At 37.5% G+C, this 21,033-nt stretch overlaps 1 protein-coding gene and 1 long non-coding RNA gene across 16 annotated transcripts in view; one reads left to right on the forward strand and one right to left on the reverse strand.

Annotated features, from left to right (window-relative positions):
• The window catches only part of LOC126086445 (uncharacterized), a 57,356-nt gene extending 43,525 nt beyond the window's left edge, over positions 1 to 13,831 (reverse strand). Inside the window, exon 1 of the long non-coding RNA XR_007519515.1 lies at positions 13,685 to 13,831. This is a non-coding gene — a long non-coding RNA (uncharacterized LOC126086445). The remainder of the gene's footprint in view (positions 1 to 13,684) is intronic.
• Positions 1 to 21,033, forward strand: part of SNTG2 (syntrophin gamma 2) — a 459,193-nt gene that overhangs the window by 400,383 nt on the left and 37,777 nt on the right. For 14 of the 15 annotated variants that reach the window (XM_049902600.1, XM_049902596.1, XM_049902595.1 and 11 more), the window contains 2 exons: positions 10,933 to 11,025; positions 17,691 to 17,801. In XM_049902600.1, the coding sequence (XP_049758557.1) occupies positions 10,933 to 11,025; positions 17,691 to 17,801 (204 nt within the window). Of the gene's footprint in view, positions 1 to 10,932; positions 11,026 to 17,690; positions 17,802 to 21,033 lie in introns of those variants that run through there. The other variant, XR_007519511.1, reaches the window with a different exon arrangement.

Raw genomic sequence — 21,033 nt, forward strand, 5'->3', positions numbered from 1 at the left:
CATTTCAGAGTCCATTCATAGATTTCTGACATTCGTTTTTAATCGAAGCATTTTCCATTGGTTTTATTGTACAATCCATTCTGCTTTAGACAAGAAAGAGTTGGACTCCTGGGGCTCACTGACCTCCAGAAAAAAAAAAAGTCAAACTCAGTGTTCGTCAGCATTTTTCCACCTGGAAATAAGCAGGTGTGTACCTAGGGATGCATTTAGACTGGAAGCTCATTTGAATAATTTGAATACATGATTGTAAAGGCAACCGTACTCTCTATTCAGAATTAGAACTACTTGCTTCAAGGTGACTCCTTTAAAATCTAAGCTGCTACTTTTCTGATTTTTTCCAAAAAAGTTATACTCCTCTTACTTTTGTTAATGAGTACCATCACATTTTTATATTTTATTAATTTAAGCCTTTTATTGAAACATTTTCTGTATGTTCCTTATAATACATAAAAGGCTAATCTTTATGCCTTTGTTTATATAATGGTACCAGACTATAAATTTTTTGAACATATTTGAATGTGAATTTGAGTGACCTATTTAATACCATACATTTTTTTATTATGGCCTACCTAATTTAGTTCAAACCGTCTATTCTGCGAGAAGCTATTTTAATCTTTATTATCTTGATTTTTCTGCCACTGCAGCACATTAAATTTTCTACAATGATGTTCAAACATTAAGCAAAAGGTATTTAAAGAAATTCTGATTGCATTAACCTAGAGCCCTGGAAATCTTGATTCGTGATTAAACTCACTAAGCACAGAAGGAAGCTAACAAACAGATCAGTGTTAGGCCTAGAATAGTTCTCTCAAGACTTAAGTCTCAATTTCTATATAAAGTTGTTTCTCAAAGCCTGGAATCACCACCAGTCACCCTTGGTTCCCCTCACCTTGTTGGCCAGTAAGTGGCCCACAGTGTGTTGGTCCCTGCAAGCAAGTCTAACACTTGTCTCAATTATTTCCTTTCCCTTTGAGGGCAGGGACCATGTCTTTACTCCTTATAGCAATAGGCACATCGTGGGCTCTTAACACAAATGCTTATGAAGGCACATGCTTGAGAAACAGAGATTTCCGTATTCATTCAGTACTCACCTGGATGGTGACAAAATGACATAAGGATTCAAGGCAACTTAAAAGGGTTCTGAACAAACTGCGTGCAGTAGTTTTCGCCACACATGCTGTGATTCCAAAGGCACTTTGTTGTTGTACTGAGGCAGATTCTGTTTGCCATAACTGAGAAAAGGTCACTGTGCCCACCTTGTGCAATTTCCTCCCTGTTGGGGACTGTGCCTTTCTTGTCATTAGGGTTGTGAGCGAAAAAACTCATATTACAACTTTCTGTTATGTTCTGCACAGCTCCGGCTTCTGTTTGTTCTAAATAAAGAACTAAATAGCACAATGACACATCAAAGCTCTGGAAGTTGTCACAGAAAATGTTAAATTGGAATTTCAAAAGCAATAAGGTTTCTTTTTTTAAATGTTAGTTTTGTTAAATTAATGTATCATGAGTGGCCACTAACTCAACAAGTTAATTTATTATTATTTATTAATTGGACTCTTCTGCTTTTGGAAAGACAGAGTAGACATGTATGTCTCTGTTTTTCCCACTAAATACAGCTAAAATTTGTGAGCATTATATATAAAATAAACATAGGACTCTGAAAGGTGGAGAGAAGAATACAGACCAGCTTGGTAACTCAGAGCCTTCGTAACAACATGGTAATAAGTTTACTGGATTTTCTTTTAGCCTGATATATCCCAGACTTGAAGCTGAAGAAGCTGGAAACCCAAAAATACCAATGGGCTAAGATTAAAAAGCTCCAAGCAAAGCTTGTTCTTTCTACCCAAAAGCTCAGGAAATGAGTAGCCTAGAAAGACAGACCACCCCTCATCTTTCAGTTTGTCATTCTCTGGTGGCTCTTACGTTGCTATGATACTGGAAGCTAAGCCACCAGTATTTCAAATACCATCAGCATCACCCACGGTGGACAGTTTCAGTGAAGCTTCCAAACTAAGACAGACTAGGAAGAATGGTCTGATGATCTACTTCCAAAGTTTAGACAGTGAAAACCCTATGGATCACAACAGAATATTATCTGATGTGGTGCTGGAAGACGAGCTCCACAGGTTGCAAGGCACTACAAAATGTCTGCAACATTGGACTTAAGCATGCCAGTGGTCGTGAAGATGCTGCAGGACCTGGCAGTGTTTGCTTATGTTATACATAGAGTTACTATGAGTTGGAGCTGATTCATTGGCAAATAACAACAGAAAGATAGAAAACTTTTTTTTTAGACAGTATTACTCTACTCCAACCAAACACCAATGAGAAAATTGCAGTTCCATCCCCAAACACTGGCAAGGGGAAAGGCAAGTGACAGGCCTAGACTTCCTCTTCTAGAAGCTGTAAAGAAGCACCAGGATCTAGGGAATGCCTGGGACTACCAAAGCCAGGAAAGGAGAGACAAGGAAAGTATCCTCCCCTAGAGCCTTTAGAGGGAACATGACCCTTCCAACACCCTGAATTTAGACTAATAGACTCCAAAACTGTGAGACAATCAATTTCTGTTCTTATAAGCCACCAAATGTGTGGTACTTGGTTATGACTACTAATCAAAAGGTTGGTGGTTCTAATTCAGCCATTGACATTGTGGAAGAAAGCCTTGGCAATCTGCTTCTGGAAAGACTACAGTCAAGAAAATCCTATGGAGCTCAGTTCTATTCTGTAACACATGGAGTTGCCACGAGTAGGAATTGACTAGATGGTGGCCTGTTTGTTCTCTTTGATGTTTGTTACTGCAGCCCTAGGCAGTTAATACCCACTTGGAAACTGAACCGTACACTTCTATATAACCAATAGGTCAAAGATGAAGTCTCAAGGAAAATTAAAAAAAAAAAAAAAATACATTGAATGGCATGAAAATGGAACATATCAAAACTTGTGGGAGGCATCTAGAGCAGTGCTGAGCAGGAAATTTACAGCACGAAATGCATACATTAGAAGAGAAGACATCTCAAACCAAGAATCTAAGCTCCACCCTCAGGAACCTAGAAAAGATGGGCAAAATAAACCCAAAGCAAAGAGAAGGAACAAAATAATGAAGTGCAGAAATCAGTGCATTAAAGCAAACAAACAAAAAAAAAAAACATAAATAAAACCAATGCAACAAAGAGTTGTTGACTTAGGGGCAACTGGTATTGTTTTTCTTTTTTAATCTACCAAAACATGTTTTGAATGTATATGCTGAAAATTACAAAATTAAGAAGAAAGAAAATCTAAATAAATTGAAAGACATACCATGTTCATGGGATCAAAGACTCAACGTAGTAAATCCTACCCAAATTGATATACTAACTTAACAGAATTCATTTCAAAATTGTGGTATAAATTTTTTGTACATACAGGCAAAATCATTCTAAAATTATATGGAAAGACAAAGGAACTATAACAGCTAAAACAATTTTGAAAAAGAAGGATAAAATGCAAGAATTGAGTCAACCCTTTTTTCAACATATATTGTTTAGCTATAATAATCAAGATGATATAATACTGGTTGAGAAATAGACACGTAGATCAATGGACTGGAATAAAGATTCCAGAAACTGACCCACACAAATATGCCCAATTGATTTTTGAGGACTTCAGTCAAGGGAAGGATCCTAGCTCAAATTTGTCCTTATGTAAATAGTCTATCAGTATCTATTTTTATCTGTCTCTCCACTCACATTCTTATAGCACCTTGAAGGTAAATATGTCTGTGGATCTGAGAAAAAGCAACATAATCGAGGGTCTTTCAACAGATGGTACTGGAGCAATTGGACATCTATAGGAAAGAAAAATGAACATCAATCCCACCTTCACACCTTATGCAAAAATTAACTCAAAGTGGATATTGGACTTAAAAGTAGCATTAAAAATGTTTTAGAAACAAAATAGAAGAAAATATTTGGTATCTAGAGGTAAGCAAAGAGTTTATATACCAGAAGTAAAAATTGATACAAGGGAAATTAGATAAATTGGAATTCATCAAAATTTTTAAAAACTTTGTTCTGTAAAAGACCACTTAAGAAGATGAAAATACAAGCTACAGACTGGCAGAAAATATTTGAAAACCACGTATCTGGTGAGTGAGTTTGTTGTTAGGTGCCTTCAAGTCACTTTTGACTCATAGCAAGCCCATGTGACAGAGTAGAACTGCCCCATAAGGTTTTCTAGGCTGTAATCTTTATGGGAGCAAATCTCCAGGTCTTTATCCCATAGACCCACTGGGTGAGTTCAAACTGCCAAACTTTTAGTGAGCAGCCAATCACTTAACTGTTGTGCCACCAGGGATCCTGATAAAAGAGTAGTATCAAGATACATATAAAGAACTCTCAAAACTCTACAGTAAAAACAAAATCCAACAGTAAAAAAATAAAAAACAACTAAAAAATTGGAAAAACACTTAAAGAGACAACCCCCTAAAGAGTATATAATAACGACAAATAACAAAAAACCAAACAAACCCACTGCCATCGAGTCGATTCCGACTCATAGCGACCCTATAGGACAGAGTAGAACTGCCCCATAAAAAAAAACCCATAGATACATGAAAATATGTTCAACATTATTAGCTACTAACCCATCGCCGCTGAGTCGATTCTGACTCATACCAACCCTGTAGGACAGAGTGGAATTGCCCCATAGAGTTTCCAAGGAGTGCCTGGTGGATTTGAACCTTTTTGGTTAGCAGCCATAGCTCTTAACCACTGTGCCACCAGGGCTTCCTATTAGCTGTTGGTGAAATGCAAATTGAAACTATGATGACATATTAATGGACTACGATAAAAATGGCTAAAATTAAAAGTAGTGATAACACCAAATGCTAATGAAAATGCAGAGAAATGTGAAATGGTACAGCCACTCTGGACAATAGTTTGATACTTTTTAAAAAACCAAATATGCAACTACCGTTCAACTCAGGAATTACAGTACTGGGCTTTTATTCGAGAGATGAAGGTTTAAGTTTATGAATGTTTATACCAGATTTATTCATAATAAAGATGGAAACTATCCAGATGGCCTTCTGTGGGTGATTAAACAAACTGTGATACGTCAATACTGTGGAATACTACTTAGCAATAAACAGAAATGAATTATTGATGTATACAATGACCTCGATGAAGCTCTAGAGAATTATGTTGAGTGAAAAAGAAAAAAAAGATTTCAAAAAATTGCATATTATTTGATTCTATTTTTATAACACTCTTGAAATGGTGAAATGATAGAGAACAGACTAGTGGTTACCGGGGTTAGGGAGATAGTGAGGGCATGAGGGAAGTGGGTGTGGCTATAAAAGGACAACGTGACGGATTTTTTAAGATGATAAAAACGTTTTTATTTTAACTGTATCAATGCCAATATCCTGGTTGTGATATTTTTGAGATGCTGCCATTGGTTGAAACTAGGTAAAGGGTACATGGAACTTCCGTGTATCATTTCTTACAACTGAATGTTAAGCAATAATTATCTCAAAGTTAAAATAAAAAAAAAAAACACTTTAAAAAGTTAATTAATTATAAATTTTAAAGACATGAGTAAACTTTTCCTCTTGACCAGTTCCCACATATCGAAGTGTTCCAGCGGGTCGTTCACTTGAAAAATGGTGTGCTTTACGTACACCGGAGCCCTGGTGGCACAGTGGTTAAGAGCTTGGCTGCTAAGCAAAAGGTCACCCCTCTTTGAAAACCATGGGGCCGTTCTACTCTCTCGCCTAGGGCCGGTATGAATCAGAATCAACTCAACAGCAATGGGTTTTACATATCCCAGTGAACCCTTATATCCCTTTAATGATTTTAATGACCAAGTTTTATAGCCTTTTAAATTGAGTAGCAGCTGATCAGGTATGGCTGTTAGTACAGAATGAGGTCTTTGATTCTTAGGGTTGGGACACCAAAAGAGGCCAGGACATGCTGCATGAAGTGAGGAAGGAACAACACTGCATACCAGCTTTGTCACCTTACAGTCAGTGCTGAGATGGGCCGTCCCAGGGACAGACCCTAAAACAATGAAAGGAACACAGGTTCTAGGCTGGAAATCCTGAGTTCTTGTCTCTGCTAAGAAGCTGTATGAATTTAGGAGATCAGGCTACTTGGTCTACAATAAGGGAATGCTTTTAAATAAAAAGGATAATCCCATACATTCTTACAGCCCCTTTAATTATAATCCTCTAATCTATACTGTTCCGAGTGTGATCTTCTTTAAACCCAAATGGTGATCACATCATCTGCAACCATTCGGTGACTTTGCATTGGCCCTTAAGTAAAATCCAAGTCCTTAACGTAGCCTGCAGAGACCTGTATGGTGAGCTCCCTGTATGCCCCTGTACCTTCATCTCTCCACCCAAGTTCCACTCCCACCAAGACGGATCTCTCCTTGTGGTTGTGAGTTGCTGGGGAGTCAGTTTCTCGTGGTGACCCCATGTACAACAAAACTAAGCGTTACCCATTCCTGCACCATCTTCGTGATTGTTGGAGTCCATTGTTGTGGCCACTGTGTATTTTGTGTTCTCCCCTACCCAGGGGGCTCATCTTTCAGCACTACATCAGGCAGTATTCTGTGTAATCCATCAGGTTTTCTTTGGCTAATGTTCTGAAGTAGATTGCCAGCCTTACTTCCTAGTTTGTCTTGGTCTGAAAGCTCTGCTGAAACCTGTTTACCATGGGTAGCCCTGCTGATATCTGAAATACTGGTGACAAAGCTTCCAGCATCAAGGCAACATGCAAGCCGCCACAGTCTGACACATCGACAGATGGTGGTAGAGATCTCTCTGCCTTCCTCCCTTTTCCAAACAAGTCCTCCTCCACTGTCAAGCTTAACCATCCATTTCCCAAAGATGCCTTTGGTTCCTAGATTGTGTTAGGTTTTTCCTAATGCATGTTCACGTAGCCCCTTGTCCATCTCCTTCACAGCATTCATTTCTAGAGAATCATTAGTCTTTTCGAAGCCTGTCTCCCTAGGTAGGCTGTCAGGTCCATGAGACCAGGAGCTGTGTCTATTAAGTTCACTACAGCAACCCCACTTGCCAGCATACTGTGAGGGACAAGGTAAGAGCTAATCTGTATTTTTACTCTAAAAGCTGTTTGACTGATGGACTCATTAGATTTTTACAATATCCCTGAGAGGCAGACAGGATAGAAATCCAGCCCCATGGCAGACACGGTTGGTATCTCTAACACATGGCTGTATCAGAATTTACCCAGGGCCTAAAATTTTAACGAAGCCAGCTAGATGTATACTTACTATTATCTCACCTTTATTGGACTCTGGTTCCTTTTTTATGTTGTTTTATTGTTTATCATTTTAAGACCATTCTCCTTCCTGGAACAAGGAAACCCAAAGGGATTATTTGTGCCTGTCATTTCTTAAAGGTATAACATTATGCTTAAGCAACAGAACTGTCTCATCTTTGTTCTTGCTGTTGAGAGAATATAGATAAGAAAGCTTCTTTTATTGTTTGTATCCTTGTTTTGTTTTTAGTTTTATTTATTTATTTTTTAACTCTCTAGGTAATTCGGAGCTTTAGGCTTTGGGCAATTGCTCTTGGTTTAGTTTGTTCCAAATCTGAACTTCAAAGCCATTGTCCTCTTAAGCTTTTGATAATAAGACCTCTTTGATATCTTCACATAAAAAAGTTCTTAAAATATCTGACATGCTATTTTAAATTTTGTTCAGTTGTAGAAGCAGGTACTTAGAACATTTTTCATGAACTCATGAGTTTATTTTAAAAGTTTTGTAGGATACCTATCGCTGAGGTCAACGGGTGAGCGTTTTTCTATAGGTCACTATAGCCTGTGCTAGGACAAAGAGGCCAACTAGACAAGCAGTCTTCCCACTCCTCAAACTATTATGTATTCTACATATAACTATAATTGGTAATTATTAATTTCTGTTATTCCAATAAGTTATTACTATAGCTTCAAGGTCTTAGACAATTTCCAAAAAAATTCTCCCAAATTAATTGCATGAAAATTCTTTCCTACATGTAAGGGAAATACGAGCTTGGAAAACACTGAGAAAAATACAAGCAATTTTTAAATTACTAAAAGTATAAAGGAGCCCTACTGGTGTAGTGGTTAAGAGCTCAGCTGCTAACCAGAAGGTCAGCAGTTCAAATCTACCAGCTGCTCCTTGGAAGCCCTATGGGGCAGTTCTGCTCTGTCCTATAGAGTTGCTATCTGTCAGAACCGACTGAACGGCACCTAACAACAACAAAGATAAAAAATTTTTTTGAATAATCTACAAAGTTATCTTTTAAAAAATAGAATATCCCATATATATATATATATATATATAGACAGGAACTCCACAAGCACCCTCCTGATAGGTGAAACAACCTGTAAAGCAAACCCAAAGAACTTAGGATGCGTGTGCCAATTTGAGTTTTTTGTAAGGCACCAAGGGGAAGAAAGGATTACATACAATAGGAGTTTGAAAATAATTACTTCATTTTGTATGTTCACTAAATTGAAATTACTGTGTTTATAAAGTACTGTGATATGATTTCTTTGTGACAGTAAGTACAGCTCTAAAGGAGAAGCTGAGATTTGTTAATATTTTTTCACAGATTCTAAAAATACAAATAATTAGATGCTCTATATGTCTGGAAAGCTATTGACAGATTCGACTCTGAAAATGGGATTTTATATAGCCAGGGACACCTTAAACTGAAGCCTTTTCTCCTCTTTTCCCTGTATCCCCAGTCCCCTTAAGGATTATGCAAAATCCCAGTATGCAGTATGCAACCTTTCTTTATAAACTTTTTCTCCATCCCCAAAAATAAGGCCAAAGATAGGATGTAAGAGCTGAATAATAACATGTGTGAGTTGCCATCCAGGGGCATCAACTGATGTTTACAATTTCTGTATACCTTATGGCGCTAGTTATTTAGTTTACATAAAACATAGAAACCACCCTCAGAATACTTGCATTTCATATTTTATAATCACTAGATTTACATTCTAGAAGTTGGATAGTTTTCAGACTTAGTACAAACCTTACTTCTCAGGGACCTTGAAATATCAGTGAAAGGTAAGTTTTCACTAAGAATTTTTCACTAATTGTGCTAGTCTCAGTAGTTCTCTTACTCTGGGGCATGTTTAGAAAAAAAAAGAAAGAAAAACTCAAAAATGAGCAACTAGCTAGTACTCTATTTTTTTTTCAACTGTTGGTTGAGATCCATTTTCCCCATTCTCACCCCCAAAACACCAATAGTTTAGAGCATATTTAGTGAGCACCTGCTATGTGCATGATATTGACTGGGAACACTTTGGACGATCATACAACTGGTGAGATCTTTAAGGAATTGAGAAGATTGGCTGTGTGAAGGGAGAGCCAAGAAGGAGGAGTTTAAGACCGAGGTAAATAGTTTCCTTCTACCTCTTGGGCCAGCATGCTGCTTTCCTTCTCTGTCTATTGCTGTTCATTCTAAGAGGTTAGCATTGCAGAATCTGGCCTAATATGTTGATAACAACCTCGGTAGGATTGTTGACAGATCTAAAAGAATATTCCAGGTATTTACTCATTTAATAGAAAAAGAGAATTGTGGCAGAACAAGAGATCAATGATGAAAATATTTGAGCATCATCGATCATTTAGCAAACATCACTGAGACACTTCACGATGATGCAAGCATGATGCTATACTAAGCACATCGAGCAGTGTGCAGGGAGGTGCTATGTGCCCTGGAATGAGTAAGTCTGGGGCTGCCCTCCTGCCTTTGCTGTTTGTTAGCCATGTGAACAAGTGGCTTCCTCACCTGTAAGGTAAGGTCAGCGTGCAGATTCAGAGAGATGTTATACGTTAATCACCTGGACATCATGTTGTTATTGTGTGCCATTGAGTTGATTCCGACACATAATAAGCATCCAAAAATTACTATTTTCTTTTCCCTATTCACACTGATGTTTTCAGGTTCCCTTCTGAATGAGAAAATTTTACCTGTAGATTAATAACAGAGGGTTTTTTCAAAATAATTTTTACCAACATAATTTTACTTCATGCGTTCTTATTTATACCTTTTGTTTAGAGTAGTGTGAAAATTTTAAAGCAAAAATTCCTGCTCTTCAGTGTTTTTAGCCAACATGACTGGTAGCGTAACCACAAGTACTCAAGGCCTCTTACCACTTTGAAACTATAGAGGCTAGAGATTCTCTGTCCATGGATTTTTTGTCACTAAAAGGTAGTGTCAGCAGAGACTGACCTCTCAGCCAAACCAAACCATCGTAACGAGGTGGAATGCCCGCGCTGAGTCATTACTGCAGCCATTTTCTCACTTTGTGAGTTGTTTTTAGTTTGTGTTTGTGTTCTTTGTGTTGCCATTGCTGCTGTTTGTCATTTTGCGTGGTGTTTTGAATTGTACTGCTCTTTTTTTTTTTTTAGAATGGCTCCCAAGGAAGAGCCATGTCGAGACTGTGCTGGAACGTGTCTATCACTTGCCCTCCACTGACTTTTTGTCCGGAGATGAGTTTTATGACCAAAAGCCAAATGAACCTGTTACTCAGTAGATTCTTTTTTTAATGAGTTAGCAAAACGAAAATTTAGAAATCTAAAATGTGTTTTCAAAAATGCTTTGGAGAATAAAGATTTGTTAGGCTGCCCATTGTGTTCCTTTGTTTTTAGTTAGAGGGATGCCTATAAAGACTGCCTAACAAATGTGGAAATAGTTGCTCATAGGCAAAACAAAAGAAGGAGCTGCCTGTGTCCAAAATATTGATGAAGGTTTCATAGGGCCTGGATCCTCCTGTCTCATGCATGTGATTTGCATGATAGGACTTTTTAAAAAAGTATCTTTTGGCCGTGGGGGGAAGGGAATATTGCAACCACTTAATTAGCATGAAGTAACATTATTAAAGAAATTTTTCTCAAAATTAATCCTTTTTTTTTTTTTTCTAGTCCAAAACATACATGTGCAGCTGGCAAGGAGAAATGCTGTGTTTCACAGTGGATTTCGCTTTGGGATTCACCTGTTTTGACAGTAAAACAAAGGTAAGATGCCAAGCAGTAAATACATGGCAACTCCATTCGGTAATGCATCTCAAATCCCACTGCAGAGAATTGAACACTTGTAAATGTCTGATAATAATCACCAGCTCTGGTTTATCGTGTAATGCATGTAAGAGCAATCTGTGCTTTCATAGACTATCTCCTTTGTATTAGTTCAGTGCCCCAAGATTTTCATAGGCCCTAGACCCTAGGCAATGAGAACAACAAAGTAAATAGTATTGGGTGAAAATCATTCATATCCTCGTGGAGTGATATGGGGAGACTACAACACAATATGATTTTTCTCATCCCTGCTCAAGGAGAGGATCCCATGACAATAAATACTTTGAAAAGAAACAATAAGTACTGTTTGACTTAAAACCTGAACATTTTTGCAGCAGTCGAATGATAACTGTACTGGTGAAGCTTATTGAGTTTGCTGATTCCACTAACGTAAAGCTGAGAGATTGATTTCAGTTTTGCTTGATATCAAACTACCAATCCTACGAATGGGATATTAGACCCATTTCCACTAGCATCTCTAAAAGACCCGAGTTTTCACTTGATTACATAAGGGTTAAGAACATGTTTTACAAACATAAAGCCAATATTATATCATGTATTATGTTAAAGTGTTTAGTCGCTCTGCTAAGAATGAACGCAACGGAAAATTCTTGGTGTGATGAATTCTGTCTTTATTACATTCACCATAGTATGCATAGTAATTTCAAAGACCTTTATTTACTTGTTCAACATAACTTCAGTGCACTGTTCAGCATTAGCCTTTTTTTTACCTTGTGCAGTAAGGTCAACAATGAATAGATGAAGGCTTATATCAAAGCTCCTAAAAGTTGTCACTCTTCATGTACTTGTTTATTTCCAACTCTCTATGTTTGTATCTTGCTTGGTAAAGTAGAGGGTCAGTGAAAAAGAGGAAGAGCCTCCATGAGATGGATTGACACGGTGGCTGCAACAGTGCACTCAAGCATAGCAAAAATTGTGAGGATGGCGCAAGACCAGGCAGTGTTTCATTCCGTTGTGTGTGGGGTCGCTGTGAATCAGAACCTACCCGATGGCACGTAACAACATGTATGAAACCTCTGGATACTCTCTGCTCTGAATTAATCATTGCAGCTGGCTCTTGAACACTTGTGAAGTGACACTGTTTACCCTCACTCATTTTCTGTTCTTCTAGAGCAGAGGTTCTCAGTCAGGGGTGAGTTTTCTTCCCAGGGTCATTTGGAAGTGTCTGGAGACATTTTGGATTGTCACCCTTGGGGCCATTACTGGCATCTAGTGAGTGAACTACAACGCACAGCACAGCCCGCCACAACAAAGAATGATAGGGCCCAAAATGTCAGTAGTGCAGAGAGTGAGAAACCCTGTTCTGGAGTAAGGGGCTGCTTACTTTATAAACTTCTGAGGCTGTAAAATTTATTGTGGTCATTTGTTTATTTCCTCCCAGGTAAATTTTTAGGATGTTTTTCCAATAGGATTATAGTGGTGCAAACAGTTAAGCACTCTAGCACTAGCCAAAAGGTTGGTGGTTCGAATCCCCCCAGAGGTACCTCAGAAGACAGGCCTGGTTATCTGCTTCCAAAAGGTCACAGCCTTAAAAATCCTGTGGAGCAGTTCTACTCTGCACACATGGGGTCGCCATGAGTTGGAATCGACTCAGTGGCAACTAACAACAGCAACGTAATAATAAAATATATGTTATAATACAATATAAACATACATATTTTATATTTAAAAGGAAGTTCATGTCTGCCATCCAACATCAAGGTCAATACTTTTAGCCCTGAGGCCACAGAGAGTCAACCACTTCCTGGCTCCAGGTCGGGTGCCCTTTCCGTTATCTGCCTGGAGTTCCACAAAAGGTGACCTGTGAGTTACAGGCTGTGTAACTTGCTATTAATGTCATTTGGTCTTTAGACAGATCTAGATAACCTTATTACATGTGTCCTTCTGAAATAACTGTCCTAGAGTAAGAAACATATTTTCTATAAAATTTGTAAATATAAGGCCTGATGTATAACCACTGTTTGCTTCTATTTCTTGCTTTGTGTCTCAGGAAATCTGAATTGGTATTTTCCAAATTTCATCTTAAGAACAGGTTTCTGTAGTCCACCTAACTGCAGCCTGAGAGATCCTCCATATTCTTTACTCTAGCTAAAGCTAGCAGTGTCATCGGTGTTGCTGTGGGAACAAGGCATTTACCTGGAGAGAGCCTCATGAGTTCTTCATTCCAAAGAGCAAAACATCAACCATTTCCAACACCTGCAGTTCTTAACGTGGTCATAGCTGTACTCTCCGTGGCCATTTACCTTGTGTTAGTGTTTCTGTCAGCTGCTTATTCACCTGATACAGCTTTTCCAAAAAAAAAAAAAAGAACCTAATTTTGATGTTGAAGGTTTACTATGGCGACAGCACAGAGTAAGCTCAACAAATGTCAGCTGTCTTCCTGTTGTGACTCGCGGCATTTGTTTTACTCTCCAACTTTATCTTCTGCTCTAAGAGAGTCACACCATGTCTATTTCTACCTTCTTAGCCCTCCTGACCTGGGTTTAGCCCTCCTGACACGACAAGGGGCACAACCATTAGGACCAAACATTTGTAAATTCGAATGGCCGGGCCAAGTGACTTCATAAGTGGGGATTACCTGGCACTCTCCCCACGTCCATGGTGCAGACCACGCCAGCCTCCCCACACTCTGGACATTTGAGGGAAAGGAAGCCACCTCCCCAGACTCAGAATCTTGATGTTCCTCTGAGGATACCATTGGAATATTCAGCTCAGCCTGAACAAATTAGAAGAAATAACCATTCTAAAATCTAGCATACCAAACAGGCCCTTAGCTTTTTACAACCAGGATTTAGTTTCTGCCGACTGGCTGGGATGGGGGTTTCTGGGGCACCAAGGTGGGAGTAGAAGTCTGTGATGCCACATACTCACTTCAATAGCACATTTTCTGCTTTTACTTACCTACTAATTTTCCTTTCTTCCTTGGCTGCTACATCAAATCTTTCTTTGTTTAGGCTATTACTTTCCTTTTTATTAGACTTTCTCTTTCCCCTGAAAACACTGGTGGTGTAGTGGTTAAGAGAAAAGGCTGCTAACCAAAAGGTCGGCAGCTCAAATCCACCAGGTGCTGTTTGGAAGCCCTATGGGGCAGTTCTACTCTGTCCTGTAGGGCCGCCATGAATCAGAATTGACTTGACGGCAACGAGTTTGTTCTCTTCCCTGTTTCCCTAGAGCTTACTTAGGGCCTATTGCTACATCCAGTATGACTTACCTAGTTATCTCTGAAATTAATCAGATAAAAATTTTAAAAGGTTAAAAATATATTTCTTAACCTTATATAAAATTGGATAGTGGGCCTTTTAGGATAAAGCCAAAATGTTTTAAATTTCCTGGTAACTGAACCATATAACAAAACTAAACCTTTGTTGTTAAAATATATTTATACATAACCTTTAACCACCTTCCTCTGCTAAATAAATCGGTACAAGCAGTCCCTGGATTATGAACGAGTTCTGTTCCTAAGTCTGTCTTTAAGTCGAATTTGTACATGTAGGTTCATATCTGACATTAGTTAGTCAACTGTTTGTCTTAGTATATAGTGTATAATGTACCTTTCTCTGCATAAAAAAACATTAAAGAAACACTTCCACGCTCACTAAAACATCTTTAACGTAATAATGCAGTAATAGTAGTACTAATATTTTGATATGAGTCACAAAGTAGCACCAGTTTGTTATTACGAACCATTGTATGTACCTCGAATTTTTAATATAATAGGCTTTATGGGGATATGTTCTTAACTACAAGTTGTACTAAGTTAAGTCAGTGGTTGGTAACCCAGAAACTGCTGTATATCCTTCAGGCAAAATGACTGTGCTAGAATATGACTGCCAGCATTTTCCATCAGGACCTCCCCTATGGAAAAGCCTCTAACCTAAACATGGTAGAAAAGAGCTGCTGGAATTGTGACCCTTATGAGGATGACCTTGTCTTGTAGCTCTGCCTTTGGGCAACCATCTCCTTGTCACGCTGTATGGCTGTGTTCATGCTTTGAGTATATTCTGAGCCCAACTTCTTGGTCCCCAAGTGTCAGTTTTTCCTGCTACAACCTCTGCCTTCTCAGGCCAAGCTCTTTCTTACTTCCTGTAGTTGAGCCTTTGACCCCAGTCAATGTTGTATTTGCTTCCTTTAAATCGGTTTCTTCTAAACACCCAAATAAGGTGCTGTTGTTTTGTTTTCTTTTGTTTTGCTCACTTGCACCTCATGCTTACAAACCTCAACCTTCTAAAGCTTGTTTTCTTTTAAGGTGAACTGTTGACTTCACATTGTTCTTGTCATTACTTCTTCATTTCAAAAAGTCTGACCAAATACAAATGTATTTAGTTTATATTCAGATAGTAACTGAAAATGACACAAAACAAGATAGAATAAAAAAATTGTTCTAGAGATTTGCTTCATGTACTCCTTTTTAAAAGATTTTTTTGTTTGTTTTTAGTATTTACAAATATATGAATTAATTTTTTAAAAGAAAAACATTCCCAGATTAACTGTGAAGGTTATACCAATGGATTATGAGTATAGAAAATTTTAATAATGTTGCCTTAATTTACTTATCTGCGTTCTTTCAATATTCAGTGACATTTCTATGTTCAGTATGAATAGGTTTTCAATTCTTACTACAATATAGCTGGTTTCTAAATAATTATGAAACTGATGTTTTCTCCATGTGCCCTTTGTATAAGTCAGTATGAAAAAAAATAGAGTTTTTGGCTTAGAAATATTCAGATTGGAATGTACCCTGCTTATATTCACAAGATAATTAATACTTTTGTAGGACATACTGTTATAGCTGACCATTTGTGTATTATTTCTGGGTCATAATTAGACCCACGATGTGGCAACGGTGCTTATTAACCAAATGCTTTTAAGAGAAGAGATTCTGAGTTTTGATAACTGCCCAAATTTTAATGCTGTCCATCTGCATGGACAACTTTGTCAGAAGCATACATGTGGTCAGTTTTCTTACTTACTGGCTTCTATACTTGCCAGAAAAAAAAGGTAGGTCATTATTTCAAAGAATTAATCCATTTACCATCAACTGTTTTCAACATTTATCAAAGGAAATTAGCTGAGAAGATCTGAAATGACATGGGAAAAGCAATGTGTTTGACCATGGAAATTTATTTCTGCACTTAAAAAATAAATGGGAGGGCAGTTATACATTTTTTTTTTTTTTCCCTAGAATGGAAGTATCTTAAAGGATTTAAGCTGGAGTAAATTAGAATGCTTTTCCAGCTGCCACATACTGCCTTCACCCACTTCAGGCTAGAAGTGAATGCACCTCTCTCTCTCCCCAGATGGAGGCATTTCACCAGCCCGTTCTTGCAAACTTGCATGAAGGCAGGTTAGGCCTTGACATGATTATCTTTACACCTTTTTTCTTGCTCACTCTGGTTGAGAACAGATGTCCTAATTGCAGACCCTGCCTGAGTGAGCATAGCTCAGGTTCCCGTTGTGAAAATAAAAGACCTGGGGAGATTGTTCTCTATAATCCAATGGTATTCCCAATTTTGTAAAATCTAGAAGGACATATGCTTTGGCATTTTACCAATGCAGAGACTCTGTTCAGCCCTGAGATTCAGTATAAAGGAGAGATGAAGACTGTTGCTAAGATTCTTGAGGTCAGTGTTTAGGTTGTGAATAAACAGATAAAAGTGCTTTTGAAACTCCTCTTTCTCCAGCACCCCACCCCCTTTGCCCCCGCTTGTCTTTTTTTAATCTCGATTTTGTGACACAGAAAAATATGTTTTTTAAAAAAAATAAAAACTTTTAATAGAAGTCAGCCTATAACTTGCTACAAAATAACAGTTGTTTTATATTGGATTTTCTCTGGAAAGATAAAGATTAATTTTAATGAAGTATCTTATTAGAAGACTATCCTTTACAAAAGACAGCCATTCGGCCTTTATTTGCTGCAGCCTTTTTTTATTAAAAAGAGTTAAGAATTTATATAGCACCTTCCATCTCTAAAGTCCCTTAGTAAACGTTAAGTAGTTTTTTCAGTAGTATTAAAAGGTAGTATTATCTACATTTTTAAAATTGGTTCAGGAGAAACTTCTATTCAGTGATTTGTGCACAGCCACAGATAGGGTTGGTGTCAGTCAGGATTAAAGTTTTCCATTTTTTATCTGTACTCTGCTAGACCCTGTCTCATATAGCGTTGCAAGAACTGGACATTGTAATGGATTTTTTTTTTTTTTTTTTTAAGTTTTCCAAGCAGAAAACGGAACAGCAATCTCATGACACTTTTAGGCTACATTCAGGAAAACACAGGAAATAACCAGAGAGGGTCAGTAAGGATAGAAGTGGAATGGGAAGACAGGACAATGTATGCTGATTGTATGTGGGACCAGCTACTTGAATGTTGACTGGAGGGAGAAAAAAAAAAAAACCTAGATGGAATTTGAAGCAACAGTTGGTATAGATTACAGAGTGCGGAGGTAGAGATTCTGACCATTTATTACATGCTAAATGTAAATAATTAAATCAGTGCATTTAAGTAGCTTATTTAATGCATTGATAGATGTTAATTAAATAAATAAGCTCTTGTTTCTGAATGACTAATTAATTTCATTCCTTTACAGAATGTGCTCTGGAGATTTAAATTCTCTCAGCTTAAGGGATCTTCAGATGATGGAAAAACTCGAGTAAAGCTGCTATTTCAGAATCTAGACACCAAACAAATTGAGATGAAGGTAGGGAACACAGTTTACCCGGCCTAAGCCATCATGCCTACAGTAAAAATTAACTGGTCAGCTGACACAAATTTCCATTCCGCTCATGTATACTTAAACCAGTAAGTCTTCACGTGCGAATCCTCTTTAAAAATCCTACAGCTATGTCAAAAGAGCCCATAGTTATCTATCCTATTAGAGATTTTTATATCCTAAAATTATGATCAGTGAAAAAGACTCCTTGATTCTACTAAAGGTCACAAGTCTCTTAGTAATTATTAGCAGTAAGTCAATATTTACAAATGCATGAGAAATCAAAATTTAAAGGGAGACTTTTATAAACCGCAGTAAGTATAGAATCGATTTTCCACAATATTGAGAGCAAGCTGCTCTTTCAATTGAAAGGAACTTTGACCTATCTTTCAAAGTCATGGGATCGAGCTGTCCTTTTGCTATTAACAGGTACTGATGTTTCCCATACTTTATGGGTAAATGTATTCTCCACAAACCAGCGTTAGTGTAAGCTGAGGACAAGGTAAAAGATGAATTCAGAGAAGTACATTAAAAAACAAAAAAAAAAAAAAGAAAGGAAAAAAAAAGAGGGCGAGCCATGAACAGATATTGTTTGGAGACACTTGATATGCATTTTTTTTCTGATGAAACTAATCAGAGTAACGCATCACACGAGTCATTGTTATGTCAGAATTTCTAGCATCAATTTTTAACCTCTGTTGAGTTAAATGAAATAATATTTCATAACTACTTTTTAAGTACAGTTGAAATTGTACAGTTTTTTGGCATCCTTCTATTTAAGGGATTAATAAAATCAAAATTTGAATTTAAATCCCGTCGAAGACTGTTAGCTCACGTGTTGTATAAACGAGCAGTCTGCAATGACATGGAGTCGCTGGGCTGTGATAGAGAGCTGTTGGTTGCCAGTCAGGTTACCCTGAACAAAAAATAAATAAAAAAATAGGGGAAATCACTCACCAGTATACAAGGAATTCTAATAGAGAGAAAGAGAGAAACTTGAAACAATTGTGTCTGAGATTTTATTTGCATTGATATGGCCATCATGGGTAAAATTAGAACCTTCTTCCTTTGGTTTATTTTTTAACTTTTTGCCTTTGGAGGTTACAGCAGTAGAGATTCTTGACAGCTTTTAGTCCCTTTCTCTATGAGAGCCTGGCAGAACCACCATGGAAAACCATTTCACAAGTATGCTCATTAGGTCTTTAATGCTTAAGCATTTTCAGTTGGCTTCCAGCAGAACACCTATCTTTCCCCCAGGGCACATGCTTTGGGAAACTCTGATTTCTCCGGTGACATCTGAAATATCCTTTTGACAGAATTCAACTGTTTCATTAGATTTAAAGGTATTTGTTTCTGTTTTTTAATGCAAAATCAACTTCTGGCTATTTGTGTTCATAAAAGGAGTAGAAGCATTGGATAACGTAAAACCGACAGTTTTAAAGTACATTATGTAAATTTTTGCACATGTTTGGAAACAGACTATTTCTTCACAGCGTTGTGTTTAGACTGTATCAATTTCTATTTTCAGTTGATGGAAAGAAAGAATCTTAGAAAGTCGTACTGTCCACAGAGACAGATACAGGGTTTATAGGGCTTGAAACAAACAATTTGGGGGGCTCCTGTTTAAGAAAAAAAGTTCAAATATGCAAATACAAGAGCCTAATTATACATTTACACATGGAAATGAGTGTGAAACACACACACAAGCATGCATATGTGTGTGTGTGTGTATATATATATACACATATTTTTATATCTCCCACCCAACCCAAACTAAATATATCTCCAACTCAACCCTTTCCTCTTCGCCAGATCCAAAAAATGCCTAAGGCACCTCTAATGCCACCCCACAACCCCACAGTGGGGAACATCAGGTGGAGGGGAAGTTGAGTAGAAAGACACAAAGGTCTTCGCTAATCACAGGTAATATAAGGACCATGTGAATACATTGCCAAGGCCCCCCTGAAGGCCTTGAAGGAAATATATAGGGGGCCTTAAAACTTAAACATAATTAAGGCTGTGCAGGGAGAACTCAAATTAGGATTAAAATAATTTGCCACATTATTCCATAGAGAAAATAACACACATGTAGATAACTACAAATAGTTCAGAGATTGCAATGATCATTTTAAGAAACTACAAGCTCAAGTTCTGCATTTTATTATATCTTACAGGATATGGAAAAAGTTAGAAAATAACCATCAAGGAATCTAGATCCCACGAAAATTCTTGGAGTTAATGTAGAACTAAACAAAGAGAGAGCCCATGGGTTGCATTCCGAATTGGAAATCAAGGCCATTACAAATATTGGGTGTGATAAACATGTTGTTATAAATAATCAGGAAAACTTTATTACCTCGATATATGAGTTATCTAGGATTTTCAGGAGAAAATGATATTCTTATTAATTAAATCTTCTAGTAGATGTGTGCTAACCCTGAAATGATTTCTCTTTCAATATTTATTGAAAATATTTCTGAAGTATTTAACCACAACACTGCCTTAATAATTAGTGCAGAATGAAAAAGCTTGAGTCTCTTTGATTCTGAGAGAGGAATCTGAGGCCTTGGGGCCATGGAGTGGAACCTTTATTCTTATCATCCATTATTTGCAAAAAATGACATACAGATCAAAAATTTGGGGTGATTCTGTAGTGATTCCAGTGGACGGAAATTTGAGGTTGTAATTTTTTTAATAAATTATTATTATTATTTGGTGCCTTTTTCTCCTAAAAAAGAGTGTAGAGGAAAAAACTGGATTATATTTTTATACTGTTCTGCTTAATTGAAAATGTGTGTTGTTTATGTGAATTGTAGTTTGATTCTACCTGTCGAAATGTTGGCAGCTCAGACCCTTGAAACAAGAGGCACCTTGGAAGACCGGCCTGGTGACCTGCTTCTGAAAGTTCACAGCCTTAAATTCCTATGGAGCAGCCCTACTCTGCACACACAGGGTCACCAGGAGTTAGAATCAACTCAGTGGCAACTAACGATAACAACAATAGTTTGATTATAAGGACCAAATTTGGAGTACACTGCTAGGAAAGATGCTCTCTTTCCCCAGTTCTGTCAGTAGTTTCCACACCCCTGCTGAGAGTACGCACACACATACACATATCTGTGTATTTTACATCTTTATGATTCAGTTTCTGTCTCTGAGCTTCCAAAAGGTGGCTTTACTTCAACTTTTTATCTCAGCGCTATTTACACTTAATAAGCAC

This window comes from Elephas maximus, chromosome 12 (assembly GCF_024166365.1).
Source record: "Elephas maximus indicus isolate mEleMax1 chromosome 12, mEleMax1 primary haplotype, whole genome shotgun sequence".
Taxonomy (NCBI): domain Eukaryota; kingdom Metazoa; phylum Chordata; class Mammalia; order Proboscidea; family Elephantidae; genus Elephas; species Elephas maximus.